The sequence below is a fragment of the Calypte anna genome, chromosome 4B (assembly GCF_003957555.1).
Source record: "Calypte anna isolate BGI_N300 chromosome 4B, bCalAnn1_v1.p, whole genome shotgun sequence".
NCBI classification, from domain to species: Eukaryota; Metazoa; Chordata; class Aves; order Apodiformes; family Trochilidae; genus Calypte; species Calypte anna.
The window spans coordinates 22376569-22404450 of NC_044249.1; the positions used below are offsets into that span (position 1 = coordinate 22376569).

Sequence of the window (27882 nt, forward strand, 5' to 3'; positions counted from 1 at the left end):
GTTTATTTTATTTATATTTCATTTGTCTATCTCTCTACTAAACCCCCTGGCTGTTCTTTTCCTTGGGAGAAAGGCGGGCGCAGGAAAAGGGAAAAAAAGGAAAAAAAAAAAGGGAATATCAAAATGATCTCGTTTGTGTCTCTCCCGTGGAACAAAGGACAGATGGGAATGAGAAAGGAGGAAAAAAATATCACCTGTTCCCATCCAGTCTTAGAGAGATCGCAGTCATTATCTCAGCAGCTTCACGTTTCTAAAGGGGCTTCATTTTTCTTTTAAACACTGGCATCTTGTTAAAAAAAAAAATAAAAAAAATAGCACAAAGCAAAACCCCGAGGAGAAATCCCCCAATTTTTAATCCCCCCAAACCCAATGGCTTTTCCTTGCTTTTCCCTGCCCTCCCCACAGCCCTGAGTTTAACACCTGGGAAAAGAAAGTTGAGAGGAAATCAACCCAAAACCAAAAATAAAGGCCCCCCAACCCTGGCTTTTCTGATGGCATTTCTCCATCTGACAAAAGCCTTTGGTTTTCTGTCATTCTTTTCATTTCCTTGATGGCTCCCCCAATTGTCAGCCCTTCAAGAAAATGCACTTTAGCTCTTTGTCCCCAAATGTAATTCGATAAACTCTTTGCAGAAACATTCTGGTTTCCGAGGCTTTTCAGAAAAAAAAAAAAAAAATACAGAAAGGAAAAAATACAGAAAGAGAAGTAAAAGTACGGAAAAAAAAAGTAAAAAAAAAAAAAAGAAGAAATAAAAAATAGAAGTACAGAAATGGAAGTAAAAAAAAGTAGGAAAAAATAAAAGGAAGGGGAAAAAGAAAGGGAAAGAGAAGGGAAAAATAATGATAAAAAGGAAAAAAAAAAAAGAGGCCTCTCCCAGGAGCTGCTCCTGCAAGGGGTGCAAGTGGGGGACATGGGATTTGAGAGCCTGTTGGATGATTTTAAACAAAAATCAGGGTTTTTTGCAGCAGGGTGATGGAGGAGAGGGAGAAGCGGGGTGGAGGGGGCTCGGCTGGGCTGGGGGTGTCAGTGGGGGCTTGGGGGAGCTGGGGGGGAAGTTTGCTGTTGTCATCGTCCCCAAATGCTGATGAATACTCATTTTCCAGCAGCACCCTGTGGGCGGGGACCACCCCAGCTTTCAGGCTATAAAATGCTGTGGGTTTCCTTGGCGTGGGGAGCCTGGAGTGGGACCTGCGGCTTCGGGGGGGCCTGGAGGCAACTTTGGACCTCAAGGTTTGGTAAGTGGCAAAAAAAAAAAAGAGAAAAAAAAGAAAAATCAGTTGATGATGATGATGATGGGTTTTTTGGAGCTGGGTTTTCAGTGCTGCACCCAGTGGCTCCCAAATTAATCTCTTCCCCTTCCTTTGCTCCCCTTGGTTTTTACTGAACCGCTGCTGGGTTTGGTGTTGTTTGCTTTTCATGTCAGGGGTGAAAAAAAAGCAGTGATAACAGCTTCAAGATTTGATGGCAGGGCTTTTAAATAGAAATAAGAAATAGTAAGACAACAGAAAGCAAAACAAAGCCCTAAACCAGAGCTGGGGGCCTGTTCCCAGGTGGGGGAAGTGGAGCTCTGCTCCGTGCTGCTTGCTGGGACCCCCACCCTGGGGCTCTGGGATGGTTTTTGAGATGGAGGGAAAAATAACCAAATTGATGAAAAAGGGAAAAAAACCAAAAAACAACCCCCAAAAATACTCGATTGGAGATTTGGTTGCAAAAACTTGTGTATTGTAGAGACGGTGGCCAAAAAAAGAAAAAACAAAAAAGGGGAAAAAAAAAAAAAAAGAAAATAAAAAGAGAGAAAGAAATGCCACTGGAAATTGGGCTGCAAAGATTTCCTTGGGAATTTGGTGGCCAAAAATGACATGGCAGACTTGGCTGGAAAAGAGGAAATTAGAAATAGGAAGGGATTTGGGGTTATTTCCCCCCATTATTAATAGGCTGGCAGGGACAGTGGTTAAATGAGAGGTGCTGGAGATGGGACATAAAGCTCCCATACATCCTGGCTGTGCCCGTGGGAGGTGTTTGCTGTGCAGGTGGTTGAGCAGTTTGAAAGTAGGTTGGGATCCATGGCAGCAAAGTTATGAAATAAGCTCTAAAAGTGGCGTTGGAGGAGAGGATATTAATGCCCATCAGAAATAAAACACACCAGCAGGCCGAAAGAAAATAGCAGCAGCCATAGCAGGGTGTCCCTGGCTCAGAAATCAGAGTTTATTTGGGTGAATTTGATGTAAAAAAAAAAAAAAAAAAAAAATTAGGAATAGTGTCATGCTCAAAACACTCTGGGGATGGGATGTGGGAATCAAAAATCCCACTTGGGAATTTGTAGTTCTTCCAAGTTCACCTCTTTGGATAGGGACAGGAGGGATTGGTGCATTAAAAATAAAATGAAAAATATGGGACAGGAGTTGAACAGGGAGAAAAAGAAAACAGGGAGAAAAAGAAAAGGCAGTTTCCAGCAGCTTCCCCTTTGGGAAAAACAAACACAAAGAAAAAAAAAAACCACCAAAAAACCAAAACAACAAAAAAAACGACAAACCAAAACAACCTAAAAAAATTGAATTAAACCCAATTAAAATTAAATATTACCTAGATTGTTTCCTCCGGGATCATTTCAGGGCATCCACTCCATCCAGACGGACACGGTCGGGAAGGGATGGGGAGGGAGGGAAGGAGCTGATGTGTGCAGGGAGCAACTCCAACACCTTTTTCCTTTTTTTTTTCTTTTTTTTCTTTTTTTTTTTTTTGACCCTCCCATAACGGGGGAGCCGGGGCTGACCCCAAAAGGCAGGACAACATCTCCCCACCCCGACCCTAAGGCTGGATGGAGCTCCCCAAGCAGCGCAGCGCTGGGTTTAACCTGGGGACTCTCTGCTGCTCCCTCCAGCCGGAACGCAACAGCGCTGGAGAGGCTCGGGAGCTGCCGGCAGAGAAGCTGCCACTCGGGGGGATGGCAAAACCCGATAAATTTGGGGTGAAAAAAAAAGAAATAATTAAAAAAAAAATTGTTGCTTGAGGGCACGGAGTCAGCGGGAGAAGCCAGAGGGAGCTTCCCCCCGGGAGGGTTGTTCTTTCAATCGAATTTTCCTGCTTTTTTCCTCCCTCCCCTTCCATGGGAGAAAGTTTCCCCAGGCTGTTTCTCTCGCAGAATTGGCCTCCTGGGTCTGAGCTCCTGTGGGAATCGGGATTCCAGCCCTTGGGATGTAGGAATTGGTGGCATCCAGCCCCAAACCTGCTGCTGGCTTCTCCCCTGGTGTCCCAGTGCTGGTGGGAGCATCCTCCTCCCCCCAAAAACTCCTTGGGGTTGGGTTTGTCCAACCTGAGGGTGCCTTCACCCCACTCCTCCTGGTCAATAGTTGCTCCTCCCTTACCTTCTCCACCCCGTTTGCAATTTCATGGGGCTTTTGGTCTTGATTTCTGGGTGATGGTAAAATTACTCAGATTCCCGTGAAATTAGGGGCAAAGAGGTTTGGGCAGCACCCCAGTGACCTGGGGTCAGCTCTGTCGTTGACTTTGGGGAAACAGTTTTCCCTCTGGCTTTATCTCTGGATGGGGGAATTCTGCAAGAAAGAAACAAAACAAAAACCTAAACAGCCAAAAAAAAAAAAAAAAAATCCGAAGTATTTCTTTAGGGTTTTGCCCTTTAACCCTGAATTTCCACCAGTAGGAAAAAAAAAAAAAAGAAATTCTTAGGGAAAAAACAAAAATCCATGCTGGTGGTTTAGTCTTGTCCCTCTCTCCGTGTTCCTCCAAGGGACATTTTCACACAAAGCTGTGGGAGACATTTTGGGGCAGGAGCATGCTGCTGGTTTTGGGGGGAGGTGGTGGTGGTGTGAGCCCATCCCAAGGATGGTTCTTCCCTTGGGACAGGGAAGAGGAAAGGAAGGTGGAGAAGAGACTCCGTGGCTGGAGGGTTCCTGGGGTGTTTTCTGTGGCAGGTGCTGCCATCCAGGTGCCACCCCAAAGGTCTTGGTGGCTTTTCTTCCCCTAAATGTCTTTTTGTGACTCAGCCTCCCCCAGCCCAGGGCTGATGTTGAGCTTGGTGTCACCCCCCTTATCCTTGGTGTCCCCCTTCACACTGATCTGGGGGGACAAGGGGACAACTGAGCCTTTTTCTCCCCATTTTCCCTTCTAGGGGGTGCTCAGCTGGACTGGGTGGTGGGATCTGGTGGGGATCCCAGGGTGGACAGGGGACACTGGGAAGGGTTTGGGGGAGGTGTTTTGGGAAGGGATTTAGGGGAGCACTTTGGATGGTGTGGGGCATTTTTGAGGAGGTGCTTTTGGGAGACACATTTTGAGGAAGTGTTTTAGGAAGATGCTTTGGGAAGGTGCTTTGGGGAGGTGTTTGGGGAAGGGATCTTGAGGAAGCACCTTGGGAAGTGTGAGGCACTTGGGGAAAGTGTTTTGTGAAGGTCCTGGGGAGGGTATTTAGGGAAGGGATTTTGGTGGAAGAGCTGCTTGGGGGTGGTGTGGGACACTTGAGGAAAGGAGTTTGGGATGGGGGTTTTGGAAGATGCTTCAGGAAGATGTTTTGGGGAAGGGCTTTAGGCAGATGCTTCGGGAAGGTGGATCGGGAAGATGTTTTGGGGGAAGGGGCTTCAGGACAGTGTGTGTTTTGGGAAGATACTTTGCCGGAGGGAGGGTTGGGGGGGGGAGCTTTAGGAAGATGTTTGGGGAAGGGTATTTAGGAAGATGCTTATTTTGGGAAGATGCTTTGGGGGGTGGGGGGGCTCCGGGCAGAGCCGGCCAAGCGCCCTGCATGGAGGAGGGGGTCTTGTTCGGGGATGAGCGGAGCGGTGCGGGGGATCCGCGTCCACCTGCGCTCGGTCGCCTGCAGTGCCAGCAGTGGCCACCGGGTGGGGCAACAGGGCAAAGAGTGAGCGCGGGTACCCGGGGGGGGGAACAGGAGAGGGGGGGCTGCCGGGGTACGGCACCGGGGAAAGAGAGGGGGGGTCCTGAACCCGGGGGATGGGGGTAAAGGGGTCTCCTTCCATCGAGATGGAAACTCCCTGCGAGGGGATACGGGGGGATGCATTGCGGGGGGAGGGAGGGTCTCTGTAGCGGGGTACACGGGGAAAGGAGGGGAGGCAGCACCCAATCTAGGGGGGTGAAGGGGAGTGGGGGACCCCCTGAGTCTTGTTGTAGCCCCGGATGCAGCGGAGGGGGAAGGTTGGAAGGGGAAGGGGGAGGGGGGTGTCCCTGGGGTACCCAAGGATGCTGGGGAGCGGGGTGGGGGTCTCTACACCTACGCCGGGGGGGATCCCCGTCCCGAGATGTGGCAGGAAAAAGGGGGGTCCAGTGCTGGGTCACCCCATAGGAAAGGGGGTGACCCCCTCGGAGTCTGTGCTTCACTGGGCACTGGACTGAAACCAGCTGGGGAGGCTAAAGGGGGACTTGGGGAAGGAGGGGGGGTGGGCGGAGGGGTGGGGGGGTAGCGAAGGAGAAGGGGGGAACTCAATGAACTTTTGTTTTTCCTGTAATCTGAAGCAAATGCTTTGCAAAAGTGCCTGTAACCAGGCAGCCCGGATACCTGCTTTTGCCTCCATCGCTGCTGGGGCTGGAGGGGGGGGGGAGGCTGGAAGGAGAGGGGGCATTGGGGGGGGGGGGATGGAGGGAGCTTGGGGAGGGGGTGGTTATTGCAACCTCCTGTGAAAGGCTGGAAAAAACCCTCAGATAAAGTGGGGATCCCCCAGCTCTGATCCCCCTGGAAAAAAAAACATATTTATGGGGGGAGAGAGTAAATCATTGCAAATTGCAAATGATTTACACAGGAGGAAATAATTGGAGGGGGGGGCGTGGGGGAATCAATGCAAGTGGGCAAATAATTGAGGGAGGGGGCTCACTGCAGAAGGCCAAATCATGGCAGGGGGTAAATCCTGGTGGGGGAAATCAGAGGAGGGGCAAATGGTGGCAGGGGGTGAATCGTTGAGAGCAGGGAAGGGTCAGGAGGGGAGCAGGGGGGTGCAAGCAGGGGAATTGAGAGGGGGGGGTCTTGAATCATTCTTAGAGGGGGAATAATTCAGAGGAGTAAGTAAATAAAGAGGGGTAAATGTATACATTCTTGGAAGGGGTTAATGATTGCCTGGGGCAATTTAATGGGGGGGTAAATCAATGAAATGGGGAAATTATCAGGGGATAAATCTGGGGGAGTCATTGCAAAGGGGGGGAATAACTGAGGGAAATTATTGCAGGGGGGAGTTAAAGGGTTAAATATTGGGGGGCATTGTGAGAGGGATAGTCATTAGGAAGGAGAGGGAGTTATTAGGAGAGGGAAGTCATGTAGGGTTAACTATTGGGGGGTCACTGTAGGGGAGCACCATTAAGGGTTAAATACAGCATGGGGATCATCCCAGTGGGGAGAATTAATATGGATTAAATATATGGGGGGGAGGTGGGGGTGTCATTGATTGAGGGTTAAACGTTGGTGGGGATCATTAAAGGTTAAATAGTGGGGGGGGGGTCATTGTGAGGGGGATCATAAGGGTTAAATATGGGGGGGACCGTTTGCAAGGGGGAAATAGGAATTAAATGTTTGGGGAACCATTTCGAAGGGGGGAATCATTAAGGATTGAGTCTGGGGGGGCTGCTGCTGCTGCTAGGGGGAAATACTGAAGGGTTAAATATGGGGGGACCATCGCAAGGGGGGGTGATAGGGGTTAAATATTGGGGGGACTGTTGCAAGAGGGGTAATAAGGGTTAAATATTGGGGGGATTGTTGCAAGGGGTGAATAGGGATTAAATATTGGGGGGGCCATTGGAAGAGGGGGTGATAGGGGTTAAATATTGGGGGAACTGTCACAAGGGGGGTTATAAGGGTTAAATACTGGGGGGATTGTTGCAAGGGGCGAATAGGGATTAAATATTGGGGGGACCATTGGAAAGGGGGGCTTCATAAGTCTTAAATATTCGGGGTGCAACACGAAGGGGCAATGACCAAGGGGGGGGGGGTTGTAAGTGGGAGGGAAAAATGATTGGGGAGGAGGGGGGGGAGGAAATCACTGCGAGGAGCTCATCGCCAAGGGTTAAATATTGGGGAGGGGGAGGGAGAGATGTGATTTGGGGAGGGGGGGGGATCATTTCGGAAGGGGGTAAATGATCGGGCGGAGGGGGCTGAGCCGCGCTTGTCTCTCGGCAGGACGGCGGAGGAGGAGAAGGAGGAGGAGGAGAAGGAGGAGGAGGAGGAGGATGAAGGCGAGGAGCGCGGCGTGAGCGTGCGGCGGGCGGCGGGCCAGGGCTCGCACGCTCCAGCCCGGCTCGGCTCGGCCCCCCCCAACCCCCCCACCCCCCGGCACCCCCCCTTCCCCCTCGCAGCCCTCTGAAGTGAGGGTGGGTGTGCGGGGGGGAGCAGCCGAGCTGGCGGCCGGCCCAGCCCCGGCTTCCCCGCCTCTATATAAACACACATTGACTTTCTTTTTTTTACTCAAACTGAGTTGAGAAGGGGCTATACCCAGCAGCAGCCCTGCCTCCCTCTTTACAGAAGTCTGGTGAAAAGTCTGGGGCTAACAAATAACCGGCATGTAGAGAGATATATTTATAGAGATTATATTTATACAGGGAGAGATAGAGATATAAACCGATCCACCTCGCTCCGTGTGTGTAGATACATATATATAGCTATTTAATTCTTCCATCTCTCCAGGTCGTGGCTGAATTATTTTATGATTTTTTTAATATTTTTTTTTTAAATCTCGCTCCTTTTTTTTTTTTTTTTCTTTCATTTTTTTTCCCCTTGCTGGTGTGTGTGGCTTTGCCTTGAAAGCGAGAGACAGGCAGAGCATCTACATTTGGACTTTTTTGGGGGTCTTTTTTTTTTCCCCCATTCACTCGAGGTGTTTTCTTTTTTCTTTTTCATTTTTGCTCTCGATTTTTTCTCTCCTCCTCCCGTACCCTTTTTAGGGGTCTCTTTTACTGCTTTTATTTTTAATTTTTCTCTTTTTTGCTTTGTGTGGGTTTTGCTTGGGCTGTTTTTTGTTGGCTTTGGTTTGGTTTTATTTTTTCCTTTTTTTTTTTTCTGTTTTGTTTTTTTTTCCCCGCCTGTGTCACTCTGTCAAGTTTATTCCAAACAAGAACAAAGTTTTCAGAGAGGGACAGAGGAGAAACTGTTTTTTGGGGGGGGGGGCCCTTTTTTTTTCCCCCCTCCACCCCTCTTTTTTTTTTTTTTTTCCTGTTATTTTCCTAACCTGCCAGCAGAGAGGGGGGCGAACCGACACCCCCTCCTTTCCCCACGCCCCAGGACCCCCCAGGCAGCTCCGCAATCGCCCTCTTTTCCTGCGTGCGTGTGTGGGTGCGAGTGTGGTGCCTGTCAAAGGGGCTGTTTCTCTTCCCCACCCTCCTCCTCCTTCTTCTTCCAAATATGCTTTTTGCAAGTTTTGATCTCGTCTCGGCACTGGCTACCCTCGCCGCGTGCTTGGTGTCACTGACTTTGCTGCTGGCCGTGTCCCAACAGCTGTGGCAGCTCCGCTGGGCTGCCACCCGCGACAAAACCTGCAAGCTACCAATCCCTAAAGGCTCTATGGGATTCCCTTTAATCGGAGAAACCTTCCACTGGCTCCTGCAGGTAAGGAGGATTCCCTTCCCTCCCTGGAAGGTGGGCTGGGAGGACCGGCTGCTGCTGCTGCTGCTTTTCCTTTTTTTTTTTTTTTTTTTTTTAAAAAAAAGGCTTTTTTCTTCTTCTTCTTTTTTTTTTTTTTTTTTCTTCCTTTTTTTTTTTTTTTTTTTCTTTTCGATTGCATCATGCGGGTTCCCGGCGAGCTGGGGAGGTAGCTGGGGCTGGAAGGGGGAGCTGGTGGTGGTTTGGGAGAGGAGATTTTAAATTTTGGGGGGGTTTAGGGGGGCGGAGAAAGAACCGAGGGAACCCGGCCCGGCTGGGCTCGCCCCGGAGCGGCCACCGCGCTGCGGCTTCTGCCGGCTGGGAGCTTCCCCTGTGCGGGGACATAGACACAGGGACAGGGGTTTTGGGCTCTTCCCCACACTGCCAAAAATCTCTTTTTCTTCCCCGAAAAGCTCTTTAAAAAAAAAAAAAAATTTAAATAATATAAAGGCGCGGGTGGGATGTAGCCCCGGGGTGAGGGTGTGGATGTCGCCGGGCAGGACGAGGGGACTTCGTGGTGGGTTGTGTCCTCCCCCTGTCTCGTGGCAATATTCTATCCCCTCGCCTCCAGTCCCCTCCCTGGGGATGTTCCCCTCGGGTTCTCAACCCACCCGGCTCGGGTTTGGGGAAGCCCGTGGAGGTAATGGGTAGATTAACCCGGGATTAACCTCGCTAAATGCTGAACAGCGGCGGGAGGAGCGGGATCCCCTCGGCCCGCGGTGCCGGGAGCTGGAGGGGGGGGTGACTGCCAAGAAAGGAGAGAGGGGGAAAAAAAAAAGAAATTGAAAAAATTAAAAAGAATAAAGAAGGGAGGAGGCGGACGAGGGGTGCCCCGAGCCGGGGGGGGGAGCCGCTGGCTGGGCTGGGGGCACCCCCCGGGCTCTCAGCATCCCAGCAGGGAAGCTCCGAGGCAAATTAGCCCGAGAGTTTCCCACCCCCATTCCCTCCCAGGGCCAAATAATAATAACAATTAAAAAAAAAAATAATAATCCTAACGTAATAATAATAAGTAAATGGGAAGCTGGTAAGGATGCTCCCGCCAGTGGAAATCGCGTTTCATTGATGGGACCGCTGAGGGGATGGACGGCAGAGCCCGTAGCCGGGCAGGGCAGCCCGGTCCCGGCTGCAAGGGCTGCGGTGTCCCCCGGTGTCCCCTCCCCCGTGGCAGGGGAAGCCCCGACGTGGGAGCCCGGCGTGGCGGCCCCGTTCCCCTCCCCTCCAGCGGCGCCGAAGGGGTTAACCGCCCTCTCTCAATAGGGCTTTATTTTTTAAAGAAATTTATCAGATTTTTTACAGGGGGACCAGAAAAGGGTTCTCGCTTTTCCACAGGCTCCGTCCAAACAGAGTCCAAGGGCTAAAAATACAAAATTTTGTATAAATTGGACTCCATTCGAAACTTCACCCACATAAAGGTCCTCTTTGTGCTGCCCTGGAAATGGTGTACAAATAACTCTTTATTAATGCCACAAAAAGGACTTTAATTATATTTACGCAGATCAAGAAACAGGGTCACCTGAACATCTGAAATTCACAACCGCGCTTTTGTTTCAAAATAAACACCCGCGCTCCCAGCCCGGTGCCGGGGCTCGCAGTTCTCTCCCTGCTCGGGATGGGGTTTTTTTTTTTTTTCGGGGGGGAAGGGGGAGACACAACCACCGCCAGCCTCCCCTCTCTTTCCCTGCGGCTCCATCCCCGCCTCTTTGCCGACAAAAGCCCCCGGAGCATGTGGGAAAGTTATTAAAACTCGCCCCAATCTGGAGATTTACTTAAGCAAATTGGAGCCTTTCGAGTAAATTCAGCCCGAGCGGAAAAAAAAAAAAATAGAAAAAAAAAAAAAAGGAGAGAGAGAGAGAGAGAGGAGGGGGGGGGGGGGGGGAAGAAAACGCGTAAAAAAATGCCAGGGGAGGTAAAGGTAGAAGTAAAAGGGAGGAGGAGGAGGAGGAAGGGGGAGCGGAAGGCACCGACCCCCGGCGGGGCTGCGGAAGGAGCGGGCAGCGCCGGGCGCCCCGTCGGACGGCTGAGTGCAGGGGATGTCGGGGTTACCCCAATATCGCCCATTTCTGCCCCCCAAAAACTCGCCTCCAAACCTCCAATAGCCCCCCCAAGCTGCCCCTTGGGGATCCCCACGCGTGGTAGCCGTGCGGTAACATCGCCCCCCCTCCCCACACCCCCCCGTCTTTCTCCCTCTCACCCTTCCCTGCATCCCTTCCTCCTCTCCCACCCCATCCCAGGGTTCCTGCTTCCAATCTTCCCGGCGGGAGAAGTACGGGAACGTTTTCAAGACGCACTTGCTGGGGCGTCCGCTGGTGCGGGTGACGGGGGCGGAAAACGTGCGGAAGATCCTGATGGGGGAACATCACCTGGTGAGCACCGAGTGGCCGCGCAGCACCCGCATGCTGCTGGGACCCAACACGGTGGCCAACTCCATCGGCGACATCCACCGACACAAGAGGAAGGTGAGAGGGAGACGGGGACACGCGTGGGTGCGCGCCTGGGGCGGGGGAACCCCAAACACCCCGCCCCCTTTTCCTGCTAACCTCTTCCTCGCCTCCTCCCACTCATCTCCTTGTCTCCCTGTCCTCTCCTTGTCCCCTTCCTCTTCTTGTCTCCTGTCCCTTTCTGCTCCTTGTCCCCTCTGTCTCCTCCTCTCCTTGTCCCCCTCCTCTCCTTGTCCCTTGTCCCCCTCCTCTCTGTGTCTCCCCTCCTCGTCCCCCTCCTCATCCCCCCCCCTGGACCCTTTGTCCCTGGGGGGGGGGGGGGTCCCTCCTGGGTGCCTCCTCCTCCTCCTGGTGTCCCCGTTCGATGCCTTTGAGGAATTTAAAAGGGGGGGACACACACACATGCAAATTGATGCTGGGGTGCTGCCCCTCTGCCCCCCCCACAGCCAGGGGTGTGGGGCTCTGTTGGGAGCTGTGGGGCAAGCATGGTCCTGGTGGGCTCTTTAAAAGGTGATGTGGCCAGTGGGCAAGGGAGGGGGGTGAAGAAGTGGGCCCCCTCCCCCTTATTTCCAGGCTCTTCCAGGAGGGTGTTGCAGGGAGATCTGTGGGGTTGGTACTCCTGGGGAGGGGGTTTTAAGGTTCTGAGCATTGTGTTGGATTTCAGGGAAAGTGGGGCACCGTTGGGGGGTGCAGGGATGAAATGGGGGGGGGGGGGGCTGAGACCCTCGTGTGTTCTTACCTTGCTTAACCCCCATAGTGGTCTCTGGGTGAGACCCCCTAAGGCAGGGGGTAGCTCAGGGCAGCCTGCCTGGGGGGTGTGTGGGGCTTTTGAGGCCAAGCAGCTGCCAGGGATCACCCTGATGTCCTCCCCCCATCAGCAAAGGTGGTGGCAGAGGTGACAGCCCACACGGGCTGGCGTAGTGAGGTGGATGTTGGCTTTGGCATCCTGTCCTCCCCAGGCCAGGAGCTTTCCTGGCTGAATTGGGCTGGGGTGGAGGCACTGTGTCTGTCCCCCCCCTCTCTGTGGTGTGGGGATGGCATTGCTGGCACAGCCAGCTGGTACCCAGAGCCAAGGGGCTGTCCCAGTCCTGCCCTGGGGCCAGGTCCTCTCTCTGGTCCAGCAGGATTTTCTATTTTGGCATCTATATTTCTACAAAAATCCTTACCAAACCAAATCACTCCCTCTTTTCTCCTGGGGAGGGGGGGAAGAGGAGAAAACAAACATCCCATGACATCCACTAGCTGGGGGGATACCACAAGGACTGTCCTCACCTGGGCAGACTCAGCATTTGCAGCTACACCCAGGCTACTTGGAGTTGGTTTTCTTAAGGAAAGTGAGCATTTATTCCTGACCTTGCTGTCAAAAAGAAAGGGTGTCAGTTCTTGGGGCTCCCTCCCTTGCAGGGCAGGATTTGCCCTCATGGGGAGTGATGCCTTTTCCTACTCTTTATTTCCCTGTTTTTAAGGGAAGGGTTAAAGCAGCAATGTGAAGGTGCCTTTACTCCCCTTCTCTGCTGCTTTTACCTTCTGCCTGGCAAGATAATGGTTTTTTTGCTACTGGAAGGAGGTGACTGAAGGCCCTTTGGTTGAGAATGCCCCGATAAAACCGCGGAATTCAGCCCTCAGGAGCAGATGCTGGGGGAGGAGAGGAGAGCGTGGGTTATGGGAATGGGGTCATGGAAAAGGGAGGCCCGACCTCTGTGGTATCCTGATGGACTTGTAATTTGTACCACAGCTCAGATGGGGAGTGCCAGTGCCAGCAAGGAGCAATGCCAGCAGTGTGGAAAGGGGAAAGACTTTCTCCTTCAATATTTATGCTTGATGTTCTCACTTTTGTGTTTTAACCAAGTGAGAAATATATGTCCCACCTTGAACTGTGAATCCAAATGCTTTGGGATTTTTCCGAGCCTAAAGCCTGGCTTGGATCTCCATTCTCCTCCTCAAAAGCCTTTTGCCTTCCTGATTTTTTGGCATCGTGCACAATCCCCAGCTGGCAAGGCTCCTGATTCCTCCCTAAGGGGTGGCTAAAGCCTCCTGAGAAAAGGTGCTCTGGCAGAACCCCATCCTGGGATGACCCTGGTCACCCATGCCTGCTCCTGCTTGCACCCTTCACCTCTGCTTTGAGCTCTGACATCCCCCAGAGCAAACGCTTTCCCTGGATCAGTGGGACAGGGGATGTGAATGGAGTTAATGATTTTTTTCAGCTTTCAGTTTCAGTGGCACTGGGTTGGGTACACTGGGCTCAGCTCCTTCCCTTCCCTTGGCAAACAGGAGGTTGTCCTGATTGCTGATAAACCAGGAGGTTGTCCTGATAAAACCTGAAGAGGGGAGATGTAGGGTTAGGAATCAGGAAGAAATTCTTTGGGATGAGGGTGCTGAGCCCCTGGCTGCCCCCAGAAGCTGTGGCTGCCCCATCCCTGGCAGTGTTGAAGGTTGGATGGGGCTTGGAGCCCCCTGGGCTGGTGGGAGGTGTCCCTGCCCATTGCAGGGGGGTGGGAATGGATGAGCTTTAAGGATTCTTCCAACCCCAAACCATTCTATGATTCCTTCCCTTGGTCTCTTAATTGCTGTTGTAGTGGAGGTGAGCATCTCATGCACCAGGCACCCATGGGTGGCCCCTGACCCCAGCAGCTGCTTGAGTCACCTTCTCCCCTGTGCAAACCACCCCTGAACCTGGTGAGTCGTGCACGTGGAGATAAGGTGAACCTGCTGCTAGCAGGAAGAGAAGAAACTGTTTTGTTCTTGGCAAGATTGTGATGACCAGATTAAAGCTTTTTCCATGCCAGGTGCCTTCTGCTGGCAGAAGCCACCGGCGTCCTTGGAGTTGATTAGCCCTGAGCTCTTGTTGCTGTGGAATGGTGTTGACTTTTAACTCTGCCCACCCCAAGACTGTGAGAGGTCTGAGGAGGAAGCACCAGATCTAAGATTGAAATTTGCTCCTTCTCAGTAGTTTTTTTCTCTCTGGTGCCTTCTGTGCCTTCCTCTGGGGTACTGAGCAAAGAAGCTCTTGGCAGAAGGCCACCTTCTTCACAGGCTTGACCAACTTCTGTAGTAAGGGTGCTTGTATTAATTAAAATACGGAAAAACTGGAGCAGTCTGCAAGCTCCATGGAAAAGAGCAGTGGTATTTCCTGGGAAACCTTCTAGCTTGTTGACAATTCAGTTTAAAGCACCGCAGGGCTTTCTGGAGTGTTAGCTCCATCCATCTCTGTTTTCTACCTCATCTCTGAGCTTGAGGCTTTCCTTGCTTTTAAGTGGTTTCTCCTCCTCCTCCAGTCTTGCCAGAAGTTGTACCTGAGATGATTTCTTGTCAGGCTGCTTGTGGTGTGGGGTGCTGGCCAACCCAAGGGAAGGTGGAGCATGAAACCCATGTGCTCACCTTCTGCTGCAGCTCCAACCATTGGGGTCATCTCTGGCTCTTGTTCCACCAACCCTTACATGGTCACCACCTGTGACAAGTCCTTGTTGTCTTTCTAAGAGCCAGGGGAGTTGCTTTTGTTTGCAGCAGCACTGAATCTTTTATCATTCTCTGGCACCTGAGCTGTGGTCTCCTCTTGGTGGGACAGATTGCCACCGAGATGTGAAGACAAGCTCTAGCAAAGAGCTTTCAGCCCAACGTGTTCTTGCACAATATTTCTGATGGCTTGGCATTGCCATTGCCTCTTTTGCATGATCTGAAGCTTTCCAAAGAGTTTCAGCTCTTCAACATAACTTCAAGGTCAGCAAATCACAGCTATTCCTGTGTCCTGCAGAAGGACACTTTGATGGTGATGGAATCAGAGCCATCAGGTTGGGCAACTCAGTCTCTGGAGCTCTTCTCTCTTTTGTTCCTGTCTCAGCTTCTCTTCAGGATTTTGTGTGGAATCCATATCCCTTTCCATAAAGCAGGTGATTTTCCTCTTCTCCATCCCAGAGGTTTTAGTCCCATGGGCTCCAAGATGCACGTTGGAAAGGTGCTGAGGTGGCAGCACATTGAGGAGCTGGTAGCTATGGCAGCTTTCTTCTTCCCCATCCCATAGGTACTAATTTTCCCCTGCAGGAAGCTGTCAAAGTTAATATCATTTGGAGAAAACTTCCTCTTTTTTTTGGGAAATGAACTCTCCAGTATTTGAGAGGAGGTCTCTGGTGATAAACTCAGCTTTTCCTGGGGATGTGACAGCTTGGGTGAGAGGGCTGGGAGCAGGGCTTGCCCACCCCACAGCAGGGTTATCAGTTTATTGCAGATGTCATCAGCCTTGGCTCTGTCCTTGGCCTGAGATGGAGCTGGTTGATAAGAACAGTTTACAAGTAGTCAACAAAAGCAACTCAAAGCTCCTCAACCTCCCTCCTGAGATCAGTATCTTCTGAGAGGCTGGGACTGCCCTTGGGTCATGGGGTTTATGGTGGTGTCATAGAAGGAGCTGGGCCACCCCTGCTGTGGTGCAGGCAGGTTGTGCCTCTGCAGTGGCATTTTGGTCACAGTCACCTTGCAGGTTACTGGCAGGAGCAGCCACGTCCTTCTTGCATCTGGCTGAGCACGGGGGAAGCTCTTGCCCTGACTTCTTGGTGGCAGATCTCCCTCCAGCTCATGAAGGATGGATGTCATGACGTGATGTCGTGACAGAGGGGACCTCCTGCAGGAACTCATGGGGAAAGGGTTACTGGGGATGAGGGTCCTCTGTCTCTCTCCATCCTGACCTTGTTTTGGTGGCACATGGACCATACCCTGTGCACACCTGGCTCTTCACTCAATCCTTTTCCCATCTCATCCTGGATCATGTAGATATCTTCAGGAAAGCTGGGGAGGGATTTTAAACATGGACATGGAGTGGTAGGACAAGGGGAGATGGCTTTAAAATGGAAGAGAGGGGGTTGAGGAAGGTATTTCTTCTCTGTGAGGGTGCTGAGCCCCAGGTTGCCCCCAGAAGCTGTGGCTGCCCCATCCCTGGCAGTGTTGAAGGTTGGATGGGGCTTGGAGCACCCTGGGCTGTGAGAGGTGTCCCTGGGCATGGCAGGGGGGTGGGAATGGATGTTTTTAAGATCCCTTCCAACCCAAACCAGTCTGGGATTTCCTCTTGTGCCTGTGAGGGACCCCAGCATCCCAGTGGAGAAGGAAATGGGAACTGGAAACGAGCAGGACACATGGCCTTTAGGTTTTAGGTCGAGCCTGAGCAGTGCCTGGGGCCAGGAAGGAGTTTCCCCATGCAGGATACACAGAGTTGGTGCCACGGGGTAGGTGGGACTCAGACTTTCCCTGGAAGCATCCAGCCTTGGCAGGAGAGCTGGACTTGCTGGGTCTGTTCTGTCTTCCAGCACAGTAAACCCAAAATAGGCACGGCTGGCTTAAAAAAGGAAAAAGAAAAAAAAAAAAAGGAAAAAGAAAGAAAGAGAATAAAATAAAGGCAGTCCATGGGCTGGGTAGACATCCTAGACCCGGCGACTGCAGGAGGAAGCAGACAGTGGTGCAGAGAAATGGCCTGGTTTGTCTCACTGTCCAAAACTACATCATTCATTAACACACCACAATTAATGTTCTGCCTCGGAGGCATACAAGTGTTGAGCTTATTAGCACCAAGTAGAAAGGTCTGAGGCTTTAATATAGTTTGCAAGAGGATTAAGAACACAAAAGGGGCCATAAATTTACAACCAAATATAAACCAGCTGCTGTGGGCTGGACTGGGGCTTGGGGGGGGGGGAGGGAAGGAGGGAGAGGGGAGAGAGGCGTGAGGAGGAAGGAGGGATGTGAGGTGGTGGGAACATACCTTTCACCCTGCAAAAAAGTCTGATTTAAGTTGTTTAGAGGCTTTTTTTAATGGTTGATTTTTTTTTTTTTTTTTTTTTTGGCATTTCCACCCAATCCCACCACCCTCTGAAAAAGAAACCATCCCCTTCCATCTGAGCCACCCCCCCCCCACACCCCTCTGACACCCAGAATCATATCAGTCAGCTCAAGGATTCCAGCTGCCAGCCCCTTCTTGGCATCTCCATGTGGGAGCTCTAAGCCAGGGGCAAGAGGCTCTGGAGCTGGAGAAAAGGCTTCCATTGATGGGGAAAAGCTCTCGTTCGTGGTCTTGGGGAAGAATTTGTCAGCTGGGTTGGCTCACTGACTTTAGACCAAAGAGCTCTGTCATCTACCCTGGTGTAAATCCAGAGTAATTCCAATGGATTATTACAAAAAAGAAAAAAAAACCTACAAAAAAGCAAAGTACAGGCTCTCCTGGCTGAAAGAAAAACTTCCTGCCTCTTCATAGCACCTTCCACCCCAAAATGCTTGGAGGAGCTGTGCTGTGTCCCAGTGTGGTTACAGCCCAGGAGATGTAAGGATCCCCTGGAGCTGAACCTCTGTAACCTGGGATGCTCTTCCTGTGTCACCTGAGCTGGAGGCTGCTGGATGTCCTAGGATGTGGAGAAGATGAAGCTTCTCCCCAGGCTGAAGCCAAAATTCCACTTGGAATTGTTGAAGGCCAGGTTGGATAGGTCCTGGAGCAACCTGCTCTATGGGGAAGTGTCCCTGCCCGTGGCAGGGGGGTTAGAATTAGATTATTTTGAAGGTTCCTTCCAACCCAGACTGTTCTGTGTTCCTGTGCTCTGTCCTCCCAAGCAGTATGAGCAGCCTGCAGAGTTGTGGTTTGTAGTATCCCAGTTATCCTTCTGGGGACTGGGAGCTTTGTTTTGGATTAACTGTGCTCTCCATTTCTTCTCAGGTGGCACTTCTACCACTAAAGATGTCCCTCTGCCAGCCAGCTTGGGCTTAGCCTTTCTTCTCCTTCATTTTGTAAGGTGGCCTTGAGTCATCTCAGCCCTTGTCATCTCATCCTTGGGATGAGGCCCCTGATAGTCAGCAGGGCCTCACATGGTCAGGAGTAGGGATATCTGCACCATTTGGTGTGTGCTTCTCTCTGGACTCTAGGAGAGTCCATGCTCTGGGTTACTTTAATTCGTGGGGTTTCTTCCCTCTGTGAGGTTCCCACCTCCATGCACCAGGAAGATGCAGGGGGTCAGCAAAAAGGAGACTTTTTTGGTAATATTTCTCCTCCACTGGCTCCACAGTAGCAGACAGAGCAGTGCCCCTGCTGCCTGGGCAAGCTGCTCTCCTTCTCTTTAGTAAACTCTCATCTCCACATCCCGGGGCTGGGATTTGGTACATGGGCCAAAATCAAAGGGCAGAGCCCATCCCAGCTCCCTGTGACCATCTGCTGGGGGTGAATGGCTGCTCTGACCATGCTGCCTGTGGGTTTGTAGGATGCTGCTGCTCCACAGCTCCACAGCAAAGACACCAACCACAGGCATTGTGTCCTTGCCCTGTTGGACCTCTTCTTGGCCAGCAGATCCCATCTTTCTAAGCTCTTCTGGCTAGACACAGGTCCCCTTTCATTGTCACACATCTTCTTTCTCTTTCCCATCCTGTATTTGATTCCCTCCTTGAAGAGTGGAAGGTGAATTTGGCTCTCCTTGGATGCCCTGGTTCCTCCTGAATAAGTTGGAGGGGAAGGGCACATGGACGAGAACGTCAGAGGTGGTGTAGGCATGGAGATGGTAAAGGACAAGAGGAAACGGCCTCAAGTTGTGCCAGGGGAGGTTTAGGTTGGAGCTGGGGAACAATTTCTGCCTGGAAAGGGTTGTCAGGGCCTGGCCCAGGCTGCCCAGGGCAGGGCTGGAGTCCCCATCATCCCTGGAGGGGTTTCAGAGCGTGGGGATGTGGGGATGAGGGACATGGGGTGGGGGTGGCCTGGGCAGGGATGGGTTATCAGTTGGACTTGATGACCTCAAAAGTCTTTTCTGACCAAACCAATCTGCTGGTTCTATGAAGAGCAGCCTGTTCAGGTGTCCCCATGCAGGGTGTGCTAAGCAGCCCGGGTTGCTGGGTGGTTGCATTCTGCTGGTGCTGGCCCTGGTTCCTGATGAGATCCCAGGCAGTGTGGCAGAGGAGGGTGCTCAGGCAGATGCAGGGTGTCCTTCTGGTTCTCTGCTCTCCTCTCCATCCTCTGCATCCCAGCCCCTGTGACCTGATGGCCTCTTAGAGGGGTTTGGATTGAACCCCAAGTCTGTGGATGGTTTGTCAGAAGGCTGTGTTTTTATTATTACTATTTTTTTTTCTTTTCCAGCACATTTTTTTGAGAGTCATTTGAACTTCAGTAAAAAATACCTTTTGGAGATAGGTTGCACCATTTGTGAGGCTCTTGTGTTTCTCCCTGGGAGAGGTTGCTGCCCTCAGCTCCCCCAGGACACCCCTGCTCCTCACCTTCACCCCACCTCCAGCATTTTGCTTTCAACCCAAGCATCACTCCTTTTGGGTCATCAGGAGCTGAAACTTTTTCCCCTCTCAATGGGCTTGGATTCCTTACATGATGGAGCATGGCAGGAGACCTTGAAGTGGTCTGTGTGCTCCATTTTCCACTTACAGCACAGAGAGAAAAGGCCTCAGGCTTTTGCTAGGTGACTGTGAAAGGTGAAACCAAATAGATGGCAGAGTGTTGGGGCTTTTGTGGAAGTCCTCTCCTCTTGGTGGTGGCTTCCATAGTCTGCACAACTTTTTTTTTTGTTTGTTTTGTTTTGGTTTGGTTTGGTTTTTTTGGTTTTTTGTTTTCTCTGTGTTTTCACTTTGCTTCTGATGCCAGGGCAGCCTCTTGCCTGTGAGCCTTATCATCTCACTTCTAAAATATCAGGGTTTCCAAGCCCTCTGGAGAATGGTGATGGGCTCTGCATCTAGGAGAAGCAGGCACAGATTATATTGTGGTGACAGGACAGGGCCAGGACAAACACTGCCTGGTCTTTTGAAACAGAGGAACAAATAGGACACCTCCAGGTTGAGATGCTGCTTTGGGTGCTTCCTGACACATCCTGTTGGCCAAACCACTGCTGGGGGCCAAACTGGTGTGTGAAAACATCTCAGTGCTGAATGTTACTTTTGGTTGGTTGGTGCAGGCTGGATGAGATGCAGGTGTCTGACCCCAAGGTGTAAATTTTCCTCCTGGAGAGGAGGGAGGGAAAGCTCTGTTCCCTCTTTGCCATGCTGATGTGCTGGGTGGGAGCAGGGGAGATCACAGTCAGCTAAAGGCAGGGGCTGAAGCTGGTGCTTGGCCAGCACCCAGGAGGGGGGACACCATGAAAAGCATCACTCCTGCTAACTCTTCCCCACCTCAGACACCAAATGAAGCCTTTGCTACACATGAAATCCCTGGGGGTTGAAGTTCAGGGTTCTTTGCTTGATTGTCCTCTCCTCCTTGGTATAGTTTAAGGACAGGGCTGAGGTATTTTTCAGCTGAGGCTGGAGGTGCTTTGCTATCATGTGGAGCTGGACCTCTCCAGGAGAGCCCAGAGCAGTGGAGGAATTTTGTGCCTTAGGAAAACCATAAGTCTTTAAATATCCTTTTTTCCACTGCGAGGCAGATTTGGAAGTTTCCAGCTGGGCTTGCTGGGTGGTGGTGTCTTCCTTGCTGTAGGGTGAGAGGATGCATGGTCTGAATGAATGCCCCCGGATGGAGCAAATTCCCAGACTTGGGTCTTTTAGGACATACCAAAATGTGAATAAAAATAATCAGGGGCTTTTTCCAGCATCCCCCAAAAGTCCTGACTGCTGCCCCAGCACTGCCACCGAGACCCGCAGAACGATTGGGCTGCTGCATCTCGGTGTTAGCAGAGCTGGGCATCCTCTTAGGGCTGATTTTTGTCCTTTGGCAGCTCTGGAGCAACTTTTTTTTTTTTAATGCTCCGTGGTTTTTCCCGGTCTTGCTGCAGTGAGTGGGATGTTCGGTTCGGCTTCACTAGAGGGCGCAGGAATTTTAGGCTAGAAACTGGCGGAGATTCCGTCGGGGAAAGTTGGCTGCGTTCTCCTCCTTTTTAATCAACTGGAAAGATGCAGGGTTGAACTGGAGGTGACTGGAAGGGGATCCAGACTTGTGTCTGGCTGGGGAAGGATCTGCTGACATCTGGGATTAAGCAGTGTGGCCGGGACATTGCAAGGAGCCGGCAGCGTGGCCGGGGGCTTGTGATGTTGGCCAGCTCTGTGGTCAGGACCTTCAGGCTCTGGTAGTTGTAGGGTGCAGCTGTATGGGGCTGGAAGAGCCCAAGAGCAAAAGGACAGCTCAAAAAAAAAGGGCCAAGAAAGAAAAAAAAAAAAAAAAATCTCCCCCTGCCTTCCAGTGCTAAATCCCTGGAGATATTCAAGGTGAAGCTTGATGAGCTCTGAGCAACCTGATCTGGTTGAGGATGTCCCTGCAGGGAGGGGCTTGGACTAGATGACCTTTAGAAGTCCCTTACAACCTGAATTATTCTATGATTCTATAAATGTTCCCCCTTTTTCAGGCTGGGCTGGTGGTGTGTTGGCCCCTTTGGAGGCTCACACTTCCTTCTCCTCTCTGTGGCTGAGCATCACTCCTGGGGATGGGCACTCACCTCTTCAGGGTCTGGCTTGGTGTGCAGGGTATGGATCAGGCCCCAGGACTGGTTCTCTGCAGTGCAGCAGCAATTTTGCACAGCAGGACCAGAGGAATGTCTTAGGTTGCTTTGTTTCTTGCAGGGGACACCTGAGGTTCTTCCCCCAGGGAGGTGCTGGGCAGAGCTAGGGGAGGAGGGATGTGTTTGTCCCAGGTTGGGAGCTCCAGGTGTCACCTCCATGGGGGTGGTGGCTCCCAGTAGGGCAACATCCTTACAGCAGAGGCTGTCCCCTCACCAGCCCTGCTCTCAGCTGGAGAAACTGAGACATGAATGAAGGGATCCTGCTGGATCCAAGCTCAGGGGTTTGGGATAAGAATTGTGTGGATGAAGGGCAGATATTGGAAGGACTGGGAGGACATTGGTGTCCCTTTGCTGGCCCCACTCAGGAGGTGCTGTCCCATCCCTGTGGAGCAGCTGCTGCCTGCCAGCTCTCCTTCAACCCACACTGTGTCAAAGCCTGGGCTCCTGCTCCCGGCCACCAGGAACCAGCATTTCCCCAGCTCCCTTCCTACCTTCCCTGGGGCAGCTGAGCACCTCCAGCTTTCCTTTTCTGAGCTTTTTCACCTCTCAACACAGGCAGCTCTGCCCGAGTGTCACTGCCCTTTCCAGGCTTAAAAATAGATGGGGAAGTGCAGGGAGGCAGCAGGAATCTCCTCGCCGTCCTCTCCCCACCCCGCTGTTCATTCATTCATTCAGTCACTGATTCATTCATTCATTCATTCCCTTCATTCATGCCTCCACGGAGCCATCTGGGGCTGTCTGTCTGTCTGTCTGTCTGTCTGCAGGCAGATCTCTCCCTTGCTCTGCTTGCATTTTTCTTGCCCATACCATGGGATTTGTCAGGATTTGCACCGGGTGTTTTCCTTGGGGAGGAAGAAACCTCTTGAGCTCTGCTCGACCCCGTCCCCTGTGATGAGTTTTGCTCAGGGCTCAGCCCCGCTCCTGCAGAGCTTCCCACCCCGGGGCTGTGAGGGGACAGGGCTGTTATTTCACCAAACAAAATCCTGGTGAACGATGTGCATTAGCAACGAGGGGTCGCAGCCAGGAAAATATTACCTTTCCCTTTTGAGTGCTGACTGCGGAGGAAATTCTCACATTTACAGCTCCAGCGAGTCCGGCGCTCATGGAAAGAGGGGGTGGCTTTGAGTTCTCTCCTCCTTGGGTTGATAACTTCCAAGCCCCCCCACCAGGAACCCGGCCACCAGTGGTGGCTCTGCAGACTTGCAGCTCCCTCTTTTTAATTTGATTTTCCCAGGGGTGCTGCCTGTGTGCGTGCTGCCCCGTGCGTGCTCGTGTGGAGGGCAATAAAAAAAAAAAAAATAAATCAACAAACAGCACTTTTTTTTTTTTTTTTTTTTTTTAATTTTTCTTTCCTCGGGTGCACTCTGGGAGGGATGCAGCCAGGGGTGCTGAATGAAAGCCTGCACTTGTGGGCTGTGCTGGGGAGGGCTGAGGGGACATTCCTGGCATTGCTGAGCTCCTCGGGCAACGCGCGGGCCCTGACCCAAATTGGAGCAGGGAGTCCTTAGCACTGGGGACCTGGGGAGGCCCAGGCCCACACAGTGTTTACTCCCAGAGCTTAAATTAATACTGTCTGCTGACATGAGGGAGATTTTTTTGAGTTGTTTTTTTTTTTTTTCTTTTTTTCTCAGTTTCCCAATGAATTGAGCCATGTGCAGTCACAGCCGCCGTGTATGTGTGTGCTGCTCTTCCCCACCTGAACCCCTGTCGGAGTTCAGCCAGATTCCACAGAGATCCCAAAGGCCTCAAAATAATAATTTTACTTTTTTTTTTTTTTTTTCTGGTGTATATTTAAAAGGAACATGGTTGGTAGGGGGAGGAACTGCCACTGAGGGAAAAGCCTGCATCTCTCCGTGTATGTGCACAACCCTAATGTTAGACACTAGAGAATCCCTGTGGAAGAGGGGAATTAACAACCTCCAAACCACGGGGTGAATGTAAAGGGAGGCCACAAGACATGGAGCTGTGGGGAAGTTGGTTCCATCCATCGTGGTGTGCACAGGGTGAAGTGTTTCCTCCCACCCCTGGTCTGCCCCGTGTTGTTGTCCATGGTTTGCGGTGGTCATGGTGGGGATCAGCCTGTGGAGGGCATGTCAGCTGGTAGTTCTCCACTGACCCCTTTTTGGCACCTATTTTAGGAACTGGTGATTCTGGATGATGACAAGGAGACCCGTGATGTCCATTTTCATGGAGAGAAGCTGGTTACTAGAGAAGGCAAAGAGCGTTGTGTTGGGGCTGTGTGGAAACCTCACCTCACTCCTTGTTTTGTAGGTTTTCTCTAAAATCTTCAGCCATGAGGCCCTGGAGAGCTATCTCCCCAAGATCCAGCTGGTAATCAAAGACACCCTTCGGGCCTGGAGCAGCAACCCTGAGTCCATCAATGTCTACCACGAGACCCAGAAGCTCACCTTCCGCATGGCCATCCGTGTCCTGCTGGGCTTCCGCATCCCCGACGAGGAACTCAACCGCCTCTTCGAGGTCTACCAGCAGTTTGTGGAGAACGTCTTCTCCCTGCCCGTGGATCTGCCCTTCAGTGGCTACAGGAGGGTAAGAGCCATCCACCAGCTGATAACCACCAAATGATTTGGATTTATGGGGCTGTGGCTGACGCCTGCCTCTACAGATTCTTGGTGTGATGGCTTCGCACCCTCCGCTCTCTAGAAGCAGGTCTGGTTTGGGCTGCACAATCCAGGTTTGGAGGAGTGGAGGTGGGGATCCATTCCAAGGGTTCTGGAGTGCTGGGGACTGTGTGGTTTGATGAAAGGGAGAATTGCAGTCAGGACTTTCCTAGATTAAATTGTTAATTTTTATTCACTTGTAGTTGGCAGTTTTGCTACGATTTTTTGGGTTTTTTGGTTTTTTTTTTCTTTGCTGTGGTTTTTTTTTGTGTGTGTGTTTTTTGTTGGGTTTTTTTGTTTGGTTGGTTTTTTTGGTTTTTTTATTAATTCCCTCCTGTCCCCATGGTGAAACAGGACACTGGACCTTCTCATTCCATGAGCTACTCTCCTTTTTCCATGAATGACGCAGGCCAAAAAATGGGGAAAAAATTATCTTTTTTTCTGGGGGGGGGGACAACGAAATTTCAGCAACAGAAATTCGGGGATGGGAGCAAGGAGGGAGGTTGGAAATTAATTTTTTTTTTATGATCCTTGCTGCCAGTTTTGTTCTTGTTCTTTGACCCCGTGCCTGAGCCCAAATCATTTGCAGCCCCGAAGCGTTTGCAGCTGCACTGGGATGGGAATTGCTTTACTGAGCCCAGGTGATAAAATGGGTCGGAGGTAGAGGATCCTTGCTGATCAATTGACTTTCCTTTGAGGAACAAGTTTTCCCAGGGCCTCCTGTCCATCCCAGGGCAAGCTGGATGCCTGTGAACTGGTGCAGTCCTGGGGCTCCCACAGCATCCCTGTCATTTGCACGTAGGTGCTGATTACTCCTGCCTGTAATCTCACCCGCTCGGGGTTTGCTCCTCCTGCCCAGGGAACAACATCAGCATTCTTCTCTTTGAGCACCTGCAATTGCAGTTGGATTGCTTGGAAATGTTGTCCTGAAAACTTCTCCAGCTCCTGGGGATGCTGGGCTGGGGATGGTGGTCGTGTCTTACAGATCTTTGAGCTTTACAGTGTTGGTCAGCGGTTGGACTGGATGATCTTGAAGGTCTCTTCCAACCTAAGACGTTCTGTGGTTGTGTCCTACGTGGTCTGATGGTTTCCTGCCCCACAGGGCATCCGGGCACGCGAGACACTGCAGAAGGGGCTGGAGAAAGCCATCCAGGAGAAACTGCAGAACACGCAGGGCAAGGACTACGCCGACGCGCTGGACATCTTGATAGAGAGTGGCAAGGAGCATGGCAAGGAGCTCACCATGCAGGAGCTGAAGGTAAAGATCTTCCCCATGGTCACCTTGGCCTTGCTGGGCAGGGGTTCCTCAAAAAGCAAAGTGTGAGCTGCTGTCAGGAGGATCTTTTTGGGGGGGTTGACCTGAGATGGGCAGTGAGAGCTGAGGGTCTCCATGATGTGTTGTTGGAGCTGCAGGTGAATCCTGGTCTGGTGGATCATGGTGCCATTTGTTCTCCTAAGGGCCTTATTTGTTTGCAGCTTGTGTTCAACCTTTTCTAAGAAGTATTTCCAGGGAAGACCAAAAGTCCAGACGAGTTTGCTGAAGCTTTCAGCCTTGCTCAGCTTCATCCCTTCACCCATCCAGTTTTATGGTGGCTCCTTTGCAGGGATTGTAAGCCCTTAGCTGGTTGTTATCTGCAGCAGTGGCATGGCATAATGTGTCCTTCATGTGCTATCAAGAGCCATCCACAGGTTTTTAATTCCACCTGCCTGGCCCTCAGCACCCTCCAAGGCTCAGTGGGAAGCTCCCCATGGTGGGTGTCCAAAACCTGTGCCTGCACAAGGAGAAACCTTGGAGTTAGGCATGACCAGGCTGTTGGGAAAAAAACACATCCCTTGACTGGCTTGTCTGTCTGTCTGTCTGTCTGTCTGTCCACCCCCTGGGTCTTACCCTGGCTTTGCTCTTGCCTTCCAGGATGGCACCCTGGAGCTCATCTTTGCTGCCTACGCCACCACTGCCAGCGCCAGCACCTCCCTGATCATGCAGCTCCTCAAACACCCCCGGGTCCTGGAGAAGCTGCGGGAGGAGCTGAGGAGCAAGGGGATCCTCCACAACGGCTGCATCTGCGAGGGCTCCCTCCGGCTCGACAACATCAGCAGCCTCCACTACCTGGATTGTGTCATCAAGGAGGTGCTTCGCCTCTTCACCCCCATCTCCGGGGGGTACCGGACGGTGCTGCAAACCTTTGAGTTGGATGTGAGTTTTGCCATCTCTCTCTCCCCAAGCTCCCCCGAACAGCCCTTTGTGGGTGGGTGCAAAGTTGGTTCCAGCCTGGCTTAGGTGAGACCTCGGGGAGGTCCTGCTGAGGACCTCAGAGGAGGGTAATGGGGTGTGGAGCCAACTGAGAGAGTTGGAGGTCTTCAGCCTGGAGAGGAGAAGGCTCTGAGGAGGCCTCCCAGTATATGAAGGGAGCCTACAGGAAAGCTGGTGGTGGAGCTTTTCACCTGAGGGGATAGTGACAGGATAAGGGGTGATGGTTTTAAACTGAAAGAGGGGAGATTTTGGGTTAGGTATTAGGAAGACATTCTTCATTGTTGGGGGAGTAAAACACTGGAATAGGTTGCCTAGGGAAGTTGTCGATGCCCCATCTCTGGAAGTCTGAAGGCCAGGTTGGATGGGGCTTGGAGCAACTTGGTCTAGTGAGAGGTGTCCCTGCCCACACAGGGGGTTTGGATCTTGATGATCTTTAAGGTCTCTTCCAAACCAAACCCTTCAGGAATTCTGTGGTTCTAAAAAAATGGGAGTAAAGCAGGTGAATCAAAAAGGCTTTTATGTTTCTCCTGCTCCCTTTGCAGTTGGGTTGGCTCGCTCTGGTTTCCTCTCCAGTAGGCTTGACTTTCTCTCTGGTTTTCTCTCCACCTCCTCCCTCTTCTCTCCAGGGCTTCCAAATCCCCAAGGGCTGGAGTGTGATGTACAGCATCAGGGACACCCATGACACTGCCCCCGTCTTCAAGGACGTGGATGTCTTCGACCCCGACCGCTTCGGGCAAGGCCGAAGCGAAGACAAGGAGGGGAGGTTCCACTACCTGCCCTTCGGAGGCGGCGTACGGACCTGTCTGGGCAAACACCTGGCCAAGCTCTTCCTCAAGGCCTTGGCCATCGAGTTGGCCAGCACCAGCCGCTTCGAGCTCGCCACCAGGACTTTCCCCAAAATCACCCTGGTGCCCGTGGTCCACCCGGTCGACGGACTGAAGGTCAAATTTTTTGGACTGGATTCCAACCAGAACGAGATCCTGACGGGGACAGACGCCATGCTGGGAGCGACGGTGTAAAGGCCGACGGCTCGGTGGGCGCGAGGGACGGGCGGCCGGGGGACGGAGGGGTGGGGTTGGGGGCAAGGGGCATGAAGAGGAGGGGAGGAGAAAGGGATGAGGAACTTCTCCACGGCGCTGGCTTCGCAGAGCCTCCGGGTCGGGACTGCTTTCTCCACGGGTGAAGCTGCCAGAACCATTTCGCTTTTCCCGCGGGGCCCGGAGAAGGCCGGGGGCGGCATCGCGCGTCTTCGTTTTCGTTCGGATGTGGAGGAGGAGTCACAGGACCCAAGTCGAGCTGGGAAACGATGCCTGACCATACACAGTATCTAAATATTATAAATATATATATATATAAATATCTATGAAACACTTCTGCTGCCAGGAGGAGCGCTGCAAAGGGCCCGGCTGCGGGAAAGGCTTTGGAAATCAGACGCCATCCAAGGTCTGGTGTCCTAGGGGGGCTCTTGGGTGGCCTCTGGCCTTTTTTTTTTTTTATTTTATTTTATTTTTTAACAGTGTTAAATTAGCTGGTGGTAACAGTGTTTGGGGGGTTG

General features: G+C 51.9%; 1 protein-coding gene across 1 annotated transcript; it reads left to right on the forward strand.

Moving 5' to 3' along the window:
• The first annotated feature begins 8144 nt into the window (after nt 1-8144).
• LOC103531153 (cytochrome P450 26B1) lies at nt 8145-27352 on the forward strand. The gene is made up of 6 exons (XM_030450662.1): nt 8145-8551; nt 10816-11040; nt 23730-24005; nt 25179-25334; nt 25989-26270; nt 26954-27352. The coding sequence occupies exons 1-6, from the start codon at nt 8348-8350 to the stop codon at nt 27344-27346; spliced, it is 1536 nt and encodes a 511-aa protein (XP_030306522.1). The 5' UTR covers nt 8145-8347; the 3' UTR covers nt 27347-27352.
• Nucleotides 27353-27882: the final 530 nt, after the last annotated feature.